The 17582-nt window shown below is 50.0% G+C and overlaps 1 protein-coding gene across 1 annotated transcript in view; it reads left to right on the top strand.

Annotated features, from left to right (window-relative positions):
• KIF6 (kinesin family member 6) overlaps positions 1-11775 on the top strand; it is a 400736-nt gene extending 388961 nt beyond the window's left edge. The window contains exons 20-23 of the mRNA XM_011986642.1: positions 8427-8477; positions 9274-9363; positions 11245-11351; positions 11624-11775. Of these exons, the coding sequence (XP_011842032.1) occupies positions 8427-8477; positions 9274-9363; positions 11245-11351; positions 11624-11724 (349 nt within the window). The 3' untranslated portion in view covers positions 11725-11775. The remainder of the gene's footprint in view (positions 1-8426; positions 8478-9273; positions 9364-11244; positions 11352-11623) is intronic.
• The last annotated feature ends 5807 nt before the right edge of the window (positions 11776-17582 follow it).

Here is a 17582-nt window from a genome sequence, read left to right as displayed (position 1 = left end):
GCAGTGTGATCAGGGCTCCCTGCAACCTTGACCTCCTGGGCTCAGGCAATCCTCCTGCCTCAGCCTCCTGAGTAGCTTGGATCACAGGCATGTGCCACCATACCTGGCTAATTAAAAAAAAAAAAAAAATTGTTTGTAGAGGAAGAGTCTCACCTTGTTGCCCAGGCTGGTCTTGAATTCCTGGGCTTAAGTGATCCTCCCACCTCAGCCTCTCAAAGTGCTGGGATTACAGGTGTGAGGCACCACACCTGGTCAACATTTTTTAAATGGGCATGGGCAGGCAGTTCATGGAAGACGGGTGCTCATTAGCAATGCAAAAGAAAACAAAGCAGTAGCACTTTTCTACCTATAGACTGTTAAAAGTAATGAAATCATGGTATAGCAGCAAGTGTTGATTGCATGGTGGGGCAGCAGGTCCTGTCCTAGGCTGCTTGCTGTGTGCCACTCTCTCAAGGGCTTTCCTAATGTTTACCCAGTTAGTGACCACCATGACTTTGAGGCAGGCCCTATTATAATCATTGTCAGTTTCCAGATTAGGAAATTGAGAAATAGACAGGTCAAATGACTTGTACCAAGGTCATTCAGCTAGAAAGCAGCTTTTGTCACCTATTCCATATTTTCTTCTAGTTCCTACATCATTTTGTGTTTTTATATTTAGATCTTTAATCTTACAATGTATCTTTGCATATGGGATGAGGTAAGAATGTAACTTCTTTTTTCCAAATGGATAGATGTCTCATGTGAGCCAATCTGGGATATGATCATCTGTCCAAGCCTAAACACTTTCAGCCCCACCAAACCTACTCCCTTGCTTCCACAGTGGCCAGACTGGGGGTCTCCCTGGGTCTTCAAGCCTCAGTTTCCTGCCCCACAGCATGGATGCTGAACAAGGTGGGGGCTTAAAAACTTGGTCTGTGTCCCCTTCAAGGGCAGCCTGAGACAGGAGGGTGGCAACTCAGCTAGCCAGCAGGTCACTGTTGCAGGGCAGCAGGTCACATGCTAGCCATGCCTTCCATTCCAGATGGCCTTCAGGGCTAAGCTATGTTGCAACAGGAGGGAGCAAATGTCCACATGACCCTTCTCAGGGGCCTTATGTAGACTGGTCATGCCGTCATCATCTCTCAATCTGGGCTTGGACCCATGTGAAAGCAGAGGCCGTGCAATTTCAGTGTGCCCTCAGTAGCAGTCCTGCTGCAGAGCAATGGCACCCCCATGGGTCTGGGCATCACACTTAGCTCCACTTAGCAGTAGGAACTGGTATACAGCATAGTGCCCATTGTGGCTGGCATAGTGCCATCTTGAAGTCCATCTCTCCAGCATCTGCTGCATGCCGGACACCGCACTGGGGAAGGAGCCACTGGGCCCATCTGCCCGGGCCTACCGCGCCACCATCCCAGACCCAGTGCCCTCTCACTGCCTCATATTCTGGATTTAGGACACAGCTCCTATGTGAGCCGCTGAGCCCAGGATCAATAACTGACTTGATGTGTTTTGTTTGGCTAGCTTGGTGTTTTGGAAGACAATCTAGATTCATGAAAGAAAAAATTGATGTTGGACTTTATTTAAAATTAAAACACCACTCTGCAAAAGATATTTTTAAAAGAATTGAAAGAGAAGCTACAGACTGGGAGAAAATATTTGCAAAACACATATCTGATAAAGGACTTGTATCTAAAGTATACAAAGAACTGTAAAAATTCAACAATAAGAAAATAAACAACCCAATTTAAAAGTGGCCAAAAGATCTGAACAGCCACTTCACCAAAGAAGAGATACAGATGGCAAATAAGTACATGACAAGGTACACAACATCCTGTGTCACACAGGGAAATACAAATTAAAACAACAACGAGATACCACTACATACATATTAGAATGGCTAATATCCAAAAAAACCTGACAATTCCAAATGCCGGTGAGGATGTGGAGCAATAGGAACTCTCGTTCATTGCTGGTGGGAATGCAAAACGGTGCAGCCACTTTGGAAGACAGTTTGATGGATTCTTGCAAAGCTCAATATGATCTTACCATAAAATCCAGCAATTGCATTTTAGTTATTTACCTAATTGAGGTGAAAACTTATGTCCACCAAAAAAAAAAAAAAAAAAAAAACAGAATACGATTGTTCATAGCAACTTTATTTATAAATTATTTATAATTGCCCAAAACTGAAAGCTACCAAGATGTCCTCCAAAAGGTGAATGAATAGACAAACCATGGAATATTATTCAGCAATAGAAAGAGCTATCAAGGCCGGACACAGTGGCTCAGGTCTGTAATCCCAGCACTTTGGAAGGCCAAGGCGGGTGGATCACTTGGGGTCAGGAGTTCAAGAGCATCCTGGCCGACATGGTGAAATGCAACATCTACTAAAAATACAAAAATTAGCCAAGGGTATTGGCATGCACCTGTAATCCCAGCTACTTGGGAGGCTGAGGCAGGAGAATTGCTTGAACCCAGGAGGCAGAGGTTGCAGTGAGCCGAGATCAAGCCACTGCACTTCAGCCTACGTGACAGAGCAAGACTCCATCTCAAAAAAAAAAGAGCTATCAGGCCATGAAAAGTTATGAACCTGCAATGCATATTGCTTAGTGAAAGATGCTAATATGAAAAGACTACGTATTATATGATTCCAACTATATAACATTCTGGAAAAGGCAAAATTATGGACACAGTGAAATAGTCAGTGATTGTCATGGACTTGTAGGGAGGGAAGGATGACTAGATGGAGCACAGGGAATTTTTAGGGCAGTGAAACTATTCTGTATGATATCGTAATGTTGCAGAGATGATGTCATGCATTTGTCAAAATCCACAGAACTGTACAGCACAAAGAGTGAAGCCCTGCATAAACCGTGGACTTCAGTGCATGATAATATATCAATATTCATTCACCGGTTATAACAAATTTATCACACTAATACAAAATGTTAATAATAAGGAAAACTGTTAGGCAGGGAAGAGGAGTATAAGGGAATTCTCTGTACTATCTGCTCAATTGTCTGTAAACTTAAAACTTCTCTAAATAATAGTCTATGGATTTTTAAAAATGCAAAAGCAGAATAACTAGGCAGCCGCACTATGCCATGGCAATGCAGGCAGCTTAGCATTTGTGCCCTGCACCTGGCCCACTCCATGCATTCACTTGGGCACCTGCCAACCTCTAGAGGCTGGTAAATTTGAATTGCAACCCCTGTATACCTGCCTCCTTCCACACACGGAGCCCTCTCGCTAAAACTCCAGGACTCCACACAGCACATCTGAAAAACACAACCAAGAGGACTCAGCTTCCTCAGCCATTGCTCTGGCTCTGTGCTGAGCCCCTCATGTATCTGCCCCATGAGAATAAGCTCTCCTCTTGGTTGTGAGGCTCGGAACCCCTGGCTGTTTCTCCATCCTCTTTTCTCATCTCTTGGGTAGCTTCTACTAGTAGCAGTATCCTGCTCAGGGAATAGAAAGCCCTGTCTCTCATTTTTCCTTTGACTTCAAAGACATTGGAGTGTGTACATGTGCGCACGCGTGTGTGTGTGTGTGTGTGTGAGAGAGAGAGAGAAAGAGAGAGCGCCAGGAGTGTCAGCAAGGGGTCTGATAGATGCAAGATAGAAATATACTATGCTTGGCCAGGGACAGTGGTTCATGCCTGTAATCCCAGCACTTTGGGAGGCTAAGGCAGGTGGATCACTTGAGCCAGGAGTTCAAGACCAGCCTGGGCAACAAGGTGAAACCCCATCTCTATAAAAAACATGAAAAGCATCCTTCCCTCCCCACAGATCCATAGCCAGGCATGGTGACACATGCTTGTAGTCCCAGCTACTCAGGAGGCTGAGATGGGAGGATCTTTTGAACCCAGAAGGTCAAGGCTGTAGTGAGCCAAGATCTGCACCACTGCACTCTGTCTGAGTGACGCAGTGAGACCCTGTCTCAAAAAGAAAAAAAAAAAGGAAAAGAAATATATTATGCTTGCAAAAAAAAATGCTTAATCCTAGTGTTCAGAACCTTGAATTTGAAAGGTGTGCATCAGATCACCCACAGGAGCTTTTCCCAAAATCCTGCTCCCAGAGTCCCCACCCCCACCCCAAGCCCCTTTGGTGACTGCCGGCAGGAGGGTCTTGGGGAAGATGGCTTTCAGGCAGCCCTAGAGGGCTGTTCAGCCCCATCCCCTGTGGTGGCTGCTGGCGTGCTGGTTGGATGCTCTAATTCCTGGGAAGAGATCACTGAGTGTCCTGAATGGTGTTTGTTAAAACACCTCAACTCCAGTGGCTGGCTGCCCCATATTTCCTCCTCTAACAGTTGTTGGAGTGCCAGGATTCGTGGATGGGATGGTCACACTAGGCAGGTGAGAGGAAAAGTAACCCCGCCAGAGATTGGAAAGGAAGAGCTCTAGGGGCTCCACCTCTGACAAAGAAATCCTTGTCACGTGCTTTAGTGGCTGGTAGTAAAGGGCTCACAGAACTCTGCCAGGGTGAGGCGGGTAGGGAACCCTGTCTCAGGCCCTCAGGGCATCTCAGACATTCCCTGTGCACATCCCACTCGGAGGATTCGCTGTGGTGCTCCTACGTTCCCAAGGGAGACAGCCTTGGCCTGATGGTAGTGATATCCCCTAGCCTTCGTAGAGGGTCCTCATGGGCCAGGTGCAAATCACACAAGCAACGTGCCTATCATGGTCCCCCACTTGACATGTGAAAAAACGCAGGCTCAGAGAGATGAAGTAGCTTGCCCAGGGTCACCAGCTAATCCGTGGTGGACCCAGGCCTGTCTGAGTCGTGCACTCCCCGCATTCCTCACAGCAGTTTTGTTTAGGATCAATGACTGCCTTTTAGGGACACATGTCCACTATGTTATCTACTAGGTGTTGGCACTTACCAGCCCACATTTTGTAATATTTTGTACAAGGTGCTTTCTTTATGTGCTTCCCACCACCAGATCCTCCTGCCTGGGGTATCCGCTCTCCAATGTGTCCACACCGTCCGATTTTCGCAAGAGGCCATGATTTTTAAGGGGCAAAACTGTGTTGCCTTAAAAGGCCAACCTTCTAAGGTCTGGAAACCCAGAATTCCCTGTGACTGGCCCTCACCATTTCAGCTGAGAAATCCTGAGTTCAGCCTCCCCATTCTGCAAATGAGGACACTGAGGCCCCAAAAGGGAATGAGATGCTTTGACTCTGTAGTTAATAACATAAAGAGCCACAGATTAGGCCAGGCACGGTGGCTTATGCCTGTAATCCCAGCACTTTGGGAGGCCAAGGCGGGTGGATCACGAGGTCAGGAGTTCGAGACTAGCCTTGGCCAATATGGTGAAATCTCATCCCTACTAAAAATATAAAAATTAGCCAGCCATGGTGGTGCGCACCTATCGTCCCAGCTACTCAGGAGGCTGAGGCAAGAGAATCGCTTGAACCCGGGAGGTGGAGGTTGCAGTGAGCTGAGATCGCACCACTGCACTCCAGCCTGGAGACAGAGCGAGACTCCGTCTCAAAAAAAAAAGAGCCACAGATTAAACCTAGACCTTCACACTCCATGGCGAGTGCCTTTTCTTCCTTCTGCCCACTGCTCCCCCTGCCCTCTCCCTGCCTCCTTCCCTCCTCCACTCCCCTCTTCTCCCATCTCTCCCTCCATTGTCGGCTCTGCCTATCTCTATTCCTATCTTACATCCCCCTTCTTCTTTTCTTCGTCCTCTCTGCTTCATTCCCTTTGTCATGCTCCCTTGCAGCCAGGGCTGCCTCTTTACTGCTTGTTTGTTGATCCATGCCGCTGCCAGCCTTTATCTGCCGGCATCTCTGAGAGAGTCCACAGTGGAATAGGTCTAAGGAGTAGCCCCTGAGCAAGGCCTCCAGGGACCATCTGCTGTGCCACCCATCAGAATAGTGCTCCTTCCACCTTGTCTTGGCCTTGGGCATTTCTGGACATTCCTTAGGTATTCCAACTTAAGATGCTCCCTGGATGTGCTTGCCTAGAGACCCTTAACCCTGCAGTCAAGAACCTTGGACTTCAAAGGCATGTGTCACGTCATTATTGACCTCCTCCAACGAGTTCCCTTTATTGAGATTTGAATAGCATGAATCCCAGTCATGGCCCCTTCGAGCAGCACACCCTTGGACAAGCCAGCTCCCCACTTTGGGATTCCCTTGCCCCATCTGTAAGATGTGCAAAGGTCCCTCCGACACAGTCACTCTGTGAGCAGATAAACATTCCAGTGCCTGGTCAGAGCCGCGAGGTGAGACAGCGAGGGCCCAGCGGCAGTTGCTGCCTGAGCTCCAGAGCGGCCTGCTCCTGTGGAACAGCCGCAGGCGGGGAACTGGGCGGTAGGGCGCTGGTCCTCTGCTCATCGGGTTCTGAAAGAAACCTGATTCATCACTTCCCCAGGGATGCTCAGGCCCTGGAAGCTGATCCCACTAAACACTCTGATTGGCAAGCCAGGAGGCCTAATTATTATTAATATGGCTTATTAATCCTTTTTAAGAAAGATAATTCATTCTGATGGCTGGTATGTTCTCTCTTCAGAGGGACGTCAACATGAGAAATTAAATCAGTGTCAAAGGCTGGTTGGGCAAAGGGCGAGGGCAGAGGTCATTTATGGCACCATCCCCAGAATTACAGAAACCAAGCTGTGGCATCGAAGAACAGGACGCTTGAGCAGCTTACGGGTTTGAAGAGTCATTTCCCTCGGGAGCCCCCAGCCTTCCATTCCACTGCCCTCCTGCATGAGCTGTTGAGGCAACAGGCAGGGCAGCTGGGCCTCCGCAAAGGGTACTGGATGGCCCCACTGGCCACGGTGTGATCGTGCCCTCTACCCTGCCCCATCCATCTCTCCATCCTCTTCCACCCCCTCCCAGCTTTCAATAGTTTGGCACCTGTGAACTCTCCCTGGAACCTGAGCCATGGCTCCACTGGGAAGCTATTGAGTGAATGAGCCATTTTTGTGCCAGTGCCTTGGTCTTGCAAATTTGCTACAGCTTCCAAGCTGACCTTGACCCGTTGTAATGAAAGCGCTTGCAGGATGGAAAGCCCTTTCTCCTTCCCTTCTCCAGGCTGCACCAGGAACCACTCTGCAGGAGCCTTGAGAATTGGTCACTGTTCTCTAAAGAAAAGCGTGCAGAGCTTGCCACCTTGTGGCTACCTCTGGTCCTGCAGCAGTCCTCACTAGACCCAGCACAGAGATTTCTGCTCTCCCACCATGAAGGGCACCTGGTGGAAAGTCTCTCCACTGCTAGGAAATGGACACTGGTGGGTGAGGCGAGCTTCCCCAGGCTCCGATGTCTTTTCCTGCTTGTTTGACCACAGTCGTGACCAATGGAAGCAGCCTTGCCATTGGCTGAGATCGCAAGGCGGAAGGCCCGAGCCGGGGAAGGGGCCATGAGACCCGCGGTTTGTCAGGTCTGTGGAGTACCTTGCACAGAAGATGCAGACTCCGCGGAGCCAGCTCACCTGTCTCTAACCCTAGCCTGCCTCTCAGCCCCAGTGTCCCCAGAGTGTAAAAGGAGGGTTGTACTCAGGTGACTTCTTAGGCCTCTTCCAGCTCTGACATTGTCTCCAGGCAGGAAGCGAGGAAGATCTCCTTACAGCACAGCTTAGAGTAGGGACCTTGTCGCCACAGGCATGTGGAATACACTGGCCTCCAACCAGCCGTGTCCACGTGCCTCTGCACCTCCCAAGAGGAGCTTCTGGGTTCCACCGCACTGGGCCAGGAATCCGAGGCAAGGCGCACATGTCAGCGGCCTAGGTGAACAGGCACAGCTGCACCTAGTGCGCAGTTGGATCTGACTTCTCACTCAGAGAGCATGAAGCTGGGTCCCAGGGGCAGGCAGCACGGTCAGGGGTAGGCCAGTGTGTGTTCCCAGTATGCCACAGAGTCAAGCGCAGTTGGAAGGCATGGTGGCTGAGAGCACAGGTTCTGGAGCCTCAAAGAATCCTGAGTAGCTCCAGATTCTGCCACTTACCAGCTGGATAACTTAGAATTTCTTTAATCTCTCTAAGCCTGTTTTCTCATGTATAAAATGGAGATGATGACATCCACCTCTTAGGTCATTGAGAGGATTAAATGGCATGATGTTTGCAGAGCACTTTCACAGAGCCTGGCATGTCTATCAATAACAGTTGTGGCCATCGTTTGTTCAGCTTCTACAACCAACAGATGCATGCCCTAACAATGAAAATTACTGTGTAGTCCAGGCACAGTGACTCACGCCTGTAATCCCAGCAGTTTGGGAGGCCAAGGTGGGCGGATCACCTGAGGTCAGGGTATCACGTCATTGAACTCCAGCTTGGGCAACAGGAGTGAAACTCCATCTCAAAAAAGAAAGAAAAAAAGAGAATTACTGTGTAAACCATCCAAGACAGGATTCTTGGCTCTTGTCTTAGTCTGCTCAGGCGTTATAACAAAATACTATAGAACGAGTGGCTCAAACAACAAATGTTTATTTTTCACAGTTCTGGAGGCTGGGAAGTCCAAGGTCAAGGCACTGGCAGATTCGATGTCTGGTGAGGACCCCCTTCCTCGTTCATAGACAGCTGTCTTCTCGATGCATTCTCACATGGTGGTAGGGGCCAGGGAGCTCTCTGATGCCCCTTTTATAAGGACTCTAATCCCATTCACGAGAGTTCTGCCTTCATGACCTAATCACCTCCCAAAGGCCCCACCTGTACTACCATTACATTGGAGATTTGGTTCAACACCTGACTTTTCAGGGACACAAACCTCCAGTCCATAGCACAGCAGATTCAGTTCCTGCTGAGGGCCTCCTTCCTCACTTGCTGGTACCTCCTTCTTGCTGTGTGCTGTCTCTCTCAGCACTTTGGGAGACCAAGGTGGGTGGATCACTTGAGGTCAGGAGTTCAAGACCAGTCTGGCCAACATGGTGAAACCCCATCTTTACTAAAAATACAAGCAATTAGCCGGGTGTGGTGGTGCACGCTTGTAATCCCAGCTACTTGGGAGGCTTAGGCAGAAGAATTGCTTGAACTCGGAGGTGGAAGTTGCAGTGAGCCAAGAGAGACACACAGAGAGAGAGAGAGAGAGAGAGAATGCACTGTAGTTTCTCATACTCTTCTTATACCTATAAGGACACTAATCCCAGTGCAGGGGCCCCACCCTCAGGACCTCATCTAAATCTAATCACCTCCCAAAGGCCCCCCATCACACTGGGAATTAGCGTGTCAACATATGGATTTTGAGAGGACGCATTCAGTCCATAACAGCTCCTAGATACAAACCCTGAATTTATCTTCTATAAATTTGCCCCCATTCCTTTTGCTTTTGTTGGTTTGTGTTTTGCAGTGATGTGAATGCCAGGAAAATCCTGCCCTCGCCTTGCCCCAGTCCACACAGCCAGAAACAGAGCAGCACCAGCACCCCACTGGAAGACAGGTCTGTGGTCTTCTCCTTTAATGCCTGTGACAGCCCCTGCAGTGGGCGGAGTGGGCCTCCATCTCCAATCTACTCCCTGAAAAAGCCCCTCATCTAGTAGCCACACAGACAGAGCCCAGGTCTGGCCTCTGCCCTGGCCCTCTGGGAATTCCCTGGAGTCTCTCACACAGGCCAACTCAAAGCGGGGAGGTTTTCACCCACAGTCACCAGGGCCCTGTGTGGGCAGAGTTGCTTCATATCTTCTTGTAAATAGATGTACCTGGGGGCCAGAAAGCGAAAGAGCCAGCCCAGGGCAGCCCCACCACAGAGCAGAGCATGGAGCTGACAAGCCTGGCCTCAAGACCCAGCAGCATTTGCTTCCAGGCTTAGCAGAGTTGATCAGCACCATGGGTGTTTGTATCCTCCAACTAGAATGGCTGCTCAGCCTCTCACCAGCTCAGCCACTGCCCTGCCTGCCTGGACTCTGCTTTAGCACTTCCAGCTGGGCTGCAGCTGGAAAGCCAACACCCAAAACTACCTGTGGGAATGGCCAGCCCCTTGTTACATACCATCCTTACTGCCTTCTAAGGAAGTGGCTACCGCCTCCTGCTGTGCAGAGGCACAGGGGTGAGGACAGACGGAAAGTTGGCAAGACCAGGCAAATGTACTGCTCTGAGTTTGCTGAAGGGGAATGCTATATGGAGAAGCTGGATGGAAAAGGGGATGGGGGAGGACACACACAGCCCTCCCTTTCTAAGGAGATTGCCCCGCAACACTTCTACTTACAAATCTCATTGGCCATCACCTGGCTACCTGGCCACACATCACAGCAAAGGAGTCTGGGAAAGGTTGTTTTTTTTTAGTTGTGGCAACTTAGCTAAATATGGTTCTGTTTTTAAGGAGAGACAGGAGAATAGTAATCTCTGCTTTGAGGTCAACTAGCTAAGTCACATGGGGAGTGGGGATGCTCTGAGGATACAATACTGAAGGATATGACATCTAAGCTGGGCACAGAAGTTGACAGGCCCCAGGTTAAGGGTGCTGGTTTGGGTAAATCGGGGATGGGAGGACAGGAGGGGTGGTGGTGAGAGGATAGAGAAGGCAGTGAGAGAAAGCGCAGCTGCCATGTGACGGTTGGGGGAAGGGGAGTCCAGGGAGAGGAAGCATCAGAGCAAAGGCCCTGAGGTTGGATGCAGCTTGGTAAATGCAAGTCACTGAAAGAAGAGGGGGCAGCTGGAGCTACTGAATCGGGGTCATATGACACACAGCCTGGTGGGTCATGGGACAGAGTTTGAGTTTTATTCTATGAGTGGTGAAAAACCACTAAAGGGTCTGTATTAGTCTGTTTTCACACTGCTGATAAAGACATACCTGAGACTGGGCAATTTGTAAAGAGAAAGAGGCTTAATGGACTCACAGTTCATGTCGCTGGGGAGGCCTCACAATCATGGTGAAAGGCACGTCTTACATGGTGGCAGCCAAGGGAGAATGAGAGCCAAGTGAGAGGGGAAATCTCTTATGAAACCTTCAGATCTCATGAGACTTATTCACTACCATGAGAACAGTATAGGGGATGCCACCTCATGATTCAGTCATCTCCCACCGGGTCCCTCCCACAACACATGGAAATTATGGGAACTATAGTTCAAGATGAGATTTGGGTGCAGACACAGCCAAACCATATCAGGGTCTATGGCAGGGAGTGACTTGACCCAATTTGCATGACAAGAGGCTTAGTGTGGCTGCCACACAGAGAAGGTAGGAGGGAGTGAGAAGCAGGCCAGCTGTGTCATGTAACTTTCTGGGTGAGATCAGTCACCAAAAATTGAAAAGCATTTTGGAAAGACGAGTGGTGAGTCCAGTTGTAAACTGTAGTAAAATGTGACACATGGTTGCCCCCAGCATCCCCAAGAGGCCAATGTCGTCCATCCCTCTCACCGGAGACAGCCAGACGGACTCGGACATCCTGGCCTTCATCAAAGCCAGACAGAGCATTCTGCAGAAGCAATGTAAGTTCACCTCCCTTGGTGGCTCCTCCAGGGCCACAGGTCACCAACACTTGTGGGGAGCACACAGTGAGGTGGGAGGGGAGTAGGGAGTTTCCTGCATGTTCCTGAAGCCACAGGACTGGCCTACCAGTCACTCACATGTGCCCAGCCTCCGATTCCTTCTTGAGAAAGCCTCAAGGGGCAGCATCAGAGACACCAAGACAGGCCCAAGTGAGTGGGCGGCCCAGGTGCTCCTGCCCCTCTTGGCAGAACTTGCCCTCTGTCTCTTCCAGATCTTCAGCTCCTTTGTTCTCTGTCCCCGAAGTCAGCTGTCTCCTTCGCTCAGCCATCTACAAACAGGAAGGGGCTGAGCGATGTTTTGGTAACTCGTTGAACCCCTGGCTCGAAGACTCACTCCCCTCTCAGAGTGTGTTTCTTGCCAAAGAGCTGCAAGTGTAAACACTACTCGAAGGCCCAGGCCCGAGGACACGTAACAATCACAGAGGAAGTAAGTGTGGCGTGTCACACAACAGGAAGAGAAGAAGGCTCTTCTCGGCCTGCATCACTGCCCCTTCCACCCCCAGCCCCGTCCTCTTGGCAGCTGCCCATCTCCCATCTGCGGTGGATGGGCCTTTTCTCTTTCTGCCTTCCATCCCCCACACACCCACAGGGCAAGCCCCAGGGCCCCTTACCCCAGGCCTGCGTTTTGTCTTCATCTCCTCCCCATAACCCAAAGGCTACTAGGCAGGCTTGACATTGCCTTCACATTGCCAGAAAGGCGCCCCCGCCGTGATGGTATCGGCCGGCAGATTGGATGTATAATGACTGATGCCTGCCCTGCGGGGCCTGCACTCAGCTTCTCCACCAACCGTGTGCAGTTGGGGCAGGAAGAGATTTGTGCATGGATGGAGCACCGCAGCTGAGAGCCGGCCTTGGTCCTGCTGTCCTCGCCTTGCTTGGCCGCCAGCCTGCTTCCTTACTATCCTCTCTTCACCACCAGGACCGGCAACCTCAGCACCACTATCAGGTCCTTTCTTAGGCCTGGGACAGCCCAGCTCTGCTGCGATCTTGTCTCATTCTCAGTTTCCTTGTCTAAAAAAGAAGACTGGATTCAGTGATCTCCAAGTCCCCATCTATGCCCCAAATACTCTGATGATGTGTATCAGGCACTGAACAGTAATGAACAGCCAATCAGTCAGCAAACACTGTATGTGTTGGGTGCCTTCTTATGCCAGCTACTACTAGTGCTGGGGCTACAGCAGAGAACAAGACAGAGCCCAGCAGGTGAGAAACTGACATTCTAGGGGGAGGAAGGAGACAGACAATGAACACATCAACAAATAAGTAAGATCGTTTGAGGGGCTAATAAGTGCTATGAAATAACTAAGCTATGTAATGTGGTAGACAGTAACTGGGAAGACTGCTTTTAGCTGGGTAGGTTGGGGAGGCCTCACCTGAGAAGAGAACTTTAAACTGACAGCTGCATCATGAGAAGGGAGCAGGCACGCCACGTCCTGGGAATGCACAGTCCTAGCAGACAGAGTGGAAAGCGAGATGTCTGAAGGGAAAGCGTTTCTTGGCCACAAGGTGGGAAGGAGACCAGAGTGACTGGAGGGCAGGGAGCAAGAGCACAAGGACCAAGTCACACCAGCCTTAGGCACAGAGGAAAGAGATTTGGATTTTATTCTGGGTACAGTGGAAGCCCACTGAAGAATTTTAACCATGGAGTGATATGATGTGATTGATGCTTTAAAAAGCTCACTTTGTCATATGTAGTGTAGATTGCAGGGGCCAAGGGCAGACCAGTTACCAGGCTACCATGAAAGTGCCAGCAAGGGATGATTGTGGCTTGGACTCACCAGTAGACTGAATGTGAGATGCAAGAGAAAGAGGAGAGTCAGGGCACCTCCTGGGCTTTTGATCTGAGAAGCTAAGAGAATGGCTAAATGATAAAGGCAGGGAAGCATGGCCATCAGAGGCAGGATCTGGAGGGATGGAGAGTTCTGGCTACCCCGTTTGAAGTTTCAGATGATGTTTGACGTCTAAGAGGAGGTGACGAGTAGACAGGTGAGCATGAGTGGAGCTCAGAGAGAAAGTCTAAGCTAGAAAAAGAAATGGGCAAGTCGTCATGTCTGGATGGTGTCTGAAGCCACAGGACTGAGTACAATGTCCTCTGAAGAGCAGAGATGGAGGCATTCAAATTGCTGAGAACAGCCCCCTGGGGCTCTCCAACAGTTGCAGAGAGAGAGAGGAAGCAGCAATGCTGAGAAGGCACTGCCAGGGTGCAAGGAGGAACAGCAGATGAGTGGGTACGGCCTCAGGCACAAGCTGGAGAAGCACAAGCTCCAAGGAGAGACGGGCCAGTAGAGTGTGGCAGGATGGAATGTGGACCGCAGGTCATTTTGCATGTCAGGGTGGTCACGGACAAGCGCTATTTAGCCAGGGGACTGGCGAGAGATGGAAGGGAAAGAGGCTGAGGCAGTGAGCAGATACAACTCCTCCAGGAGGTTGAGCATTGACAGGAGCAGAGAACTGGAGCTGGAGCTGAAGGGAAGCAGGAGCCCAGAGGGATGTTTCATGTGTTGTAAAGGGGTCCTGTAAAGACTTGCTCATGTGCTGAAACATGCAGAGGAGGGAAATTGAAGCTACAGTGGGAGAGGGGAGCAGAGCTGCAGGAAAAACTTCCTTGAGAAAGTAGAGGGGACGGTGTCCGGGGCACAAGTGGAGGAAGGCTTGGATATGCAGGAGATCCTTTGGAGCTGGGATATCCCTTCCCCTGTATCAAATCCATAGAAATCGACCATCATTCCTCCCCTCGAGAAGCCTACAAGCAAGCAATGTCTTTAATTTATGTTCACTAAGCTTTTGTACATATAAGAGAGATGTGATCATCTGTCTCCAAACAGAAGAGGCAGAAGTCCGGGTCCCTGTCAGAGCGGGGTCCTCCTGCTAACACTGTCCCCAGGCAGTGCAGAGAGCTGGATTGAAGGGCAGGCACTTGTATTAAAATATATACGGCAAATTACCATTTGTAAATGTTTTCATTTTTTATTGTTTCATTTGATGCTCTTAATGCTCCTGTAAGGCATGCAGGGCCAAGATTATGATCCCCTATTGACAGGTGAGGAAACTGAGGCACACAGCGATTGAATCACTTCCCCAAGGTTACACAGCTCATAAATGGCAGAGCCAGCATAACCCAGGTTTTCTGCTCTCTCCCCACTGGGCCACACTGTCTTGAAAAGCTGCAACTACCAAGATGTGCCCACCCTGCTGTCAGGAGTTCTCTCAGCCTCAGGAACAGGAACCAGCATTGACAGGAGGGGAGTGACCGCAGCCTCTACCCACCCTGCAGCTGTGGCGCTTTGCTCTCCAAACAACAGCAGCCTGGAAATAATTCATCAAAGCAAACAAAACTTCCACGGCTCAATTTTTACTCCGAAAGGAAGAATATTCATTCTGGCTTTTCAGTGACAGGGCCACAAAGGAAGCCAAAGACAGGTTGACACCGGGTCCCTCTGCCACCAGGTCCCAAAGGGCCAGCAGGCGTGACCTCTCAGGACATACAGCAGATGGTTCTGGTCCCACCATGCGGCACTTAATATGCAGCCCACTTATCAGGGCACCCAGGCAAACACACAGGCCGGGGCCCAGGCACCTTCTCAGCCAAAGCAAACACCTCCGTCTCCCTGCCTGGGCTCTCGAATCTTAATTTAGCACACAGCGCTGCCGTGGTTACTTCAGGAGTGCTCATTAAGGGGAATTTGTGACTGTCAGCCCGGGAGCAGGAGCCCAGAGAGGGCAATTTAACATAAGCCTCACCAGCTCTTAGGCTTCACCAAGGGCCAGGATGGATCTACTTGATTTAGGATGCGTGGAACAGCATGGAAAGTTTAAATCCCTGCCAGGGGCACGTGTGGACAGGTATATAACCCCCGTAAGGGGCATCAGTCATCCGTGGAGTCAACTCTGCCGTTTCCAACTGCCAAGGACAGTTTTTACACTGAGGAAATGAGGTTAACCCCTTTCTAGAGGGCCTTTTTGTTTTTAATCTTGCTTAATCGCTGAGTTTGGAAGTATTCCCATCTGGAAAGGAACCGTGGTGTGACCCCCATAACCATGAGTCTGTCTTCTCCAAGAGGTGTTAGGAAGAGGTCCTGCCTCTCCCAGCCCTCCAGCCCACTGGGAGAAACCCTCCAGCTCTCTTCTGTGTTCAGAAACCCTCCCAGGGAAAGAGAAAGAGCCCCGAACTGGGAGGGAAAAGGCGGAAATTCCCAGGCCATCTCCACTCTGCATGACACTGGGCAGGTCACCTCCCCAAGCTTCCCTCTCACTCTCTGTCATGTACAGATTCCTCCCTTGCCCAGGCTCTGATTCTCCCCCAGATAATATCCATTAAAGTCCCTCATCAACGCCCAAGCACCAAGGAATTGTTAGCAGGGAAGTGGCCTCTGTGGTGAGAGCTGGCCCAACACCATAAGGTGTGATTTTTTTTTTAATGGTGTATCTGTAGCATGTCCTCCATTCTGGGAACCCACAGTAATCAAAATCCCAATATAGACAGAGCTTCATCACTTAACTGGGGTCCATAAAGTGAATGAGCTGTAAATGGTGCCTTTTGTGTTGAGGTCTGTGCATGTAAGGAACTATGTCTTGGAGCAGAGCGTGTTCTCAGCCCTATTCTGTAGCATTTCTTCCTAGGCCCCACCCCACCCACCCCGTCATTACTGCGTGAAAGTGTGTGAGGGGCTCAGAGATCATCTGGGTGGGAGATGGCTCAGACTCCATGCTCCTTACCACCGGCTGCGTTCACTGGCCCAGGCTGCATTTCAACAGTGCAGCAGAAACATCAGACCCCAGATCTCATCAGCAGCCACGTGCCCACAGGCCCCCAGCTCTTGCCCTGCCAGTCCTTGTACTAGAGAGACAAAAGCAGTGAGTTTCAGCCCTGGCCATGCCTCATAACCACCTGGACCCACCCCAGCGATCCTGACTTAATGGTTCTGGGCTGTGGTCTGGGCACCAGGATTTCTAGAGATTCTCCAGAGATTTCCATTGTGTAGCAGAGCTGGGAACCACAAGTCCAGAATGACAGGAACACATGACCATCATAGGCTCTGGTGTACCTTGTCTTCTTACTTCCCATTCTAGGATTCAATTAGGACAGGTCGGAATGTCTTAAAAATAAGGATGATATTTGTTTAATTAAACAGCAAGGCCAGCCAGAGGTCTTGCACACAGAATTAGAACCGAAGGACCAAGGCCTCACAGCCGTGAATTATTTCCAATCTCTTCCTCCGCACTAGCTGGACATTCAATGTATGACCAAGAATTACCCATTCTTCCTCAGCAATATCAAGCCAACCAAGCCCACACTCGTCACCCACCACCAGGTTCCTGTGGCCACACCTGGAGGGCTGCAGCTGCCTGCTCACCTGTTCCCTGACCAGCTTCACCCCTCAGTCTCTCTGTCTACTGCAATTCTTTTAAACATTGTATTTATTACTTCATCCAAGAATCTCAGAAATTCTCTCTTGCTCTTATTAAATTAGCCAAACTTTAAGCAAAATAACTACATATCACTCTTACCAGTTCTTCTCACCCTTTAATGTGCTAATGAATCGACAGGTTTTGTCAAACTGTAGATTCTGATCCAGTAAGTCCAGGGTGGACCATGTCTTAGACTCTGCCTTTCTTAACAAGCCCCCTGGAGACCACACTTTGTGGAGCGAGAAGCTACCTTGCTTTTTCCAGGTATCTCATCTGCTCTAGCAAAGAGAAATGTGAGGCCCAGAGAACTGACATGACTTGCCCAAAGTCACACCGTGGGTTGAGTCCTGGCTAGAACTCAAGGGCCCTGGTTCTCAATCCAGAGAACCCTCTCCATGCCCAGCCATGGGACGTGACAGGATAGGGGCCACGTGGTCAGGGGACGTGACAGGATAGGGGCCACGTGGTCAGGAGGAGCCGTCCTGGAATATAATTAATATCTGGAGCAAAAAGCAAAGAGAGAATCTCTCTGGGGGTTAGGTAGGAGCATCAGTGAAAACTGTGGGGTTGTCCGGGTGTGGTGGCTCACACTTGTAATTCCAGCACTTTGGGAAGCCAAGGTGGATGGATCACTTGAGCTCAGGAGTTTGAGACCAGCCTGGACAACATGGTGAAACCCCGTCTCTAGTAAAAATACAAAAATTAGCCCAACGTGATGGTGGGTGCCTGTAATTCTAGATACTTGGGAGGCTGAGGCGGGAG

The sequence above is a fragment of the Mandrillus leucophaeus genome, unplaced genomic scaffold (genome assembly GCF_000951045.1).
Source record: "Mandrillus leucophaeus isolate KB7577 unplaced genomic scaffold, Mleu.le_1.0 Scaffold3, whole genome shotgun sequence".
Taxonomy (NCBI): Eukaryota; Metazoa; Chordata; class Mammalia; order Primates; family Cercopithecidae; genus Mandrillus; species Mandrillus leucophaeus.
The sequence above is the reverse complement of the archived record's forward strand: the minus strand, read 5'-3'. Positions and strand labels throughout refer to the sequence as shown.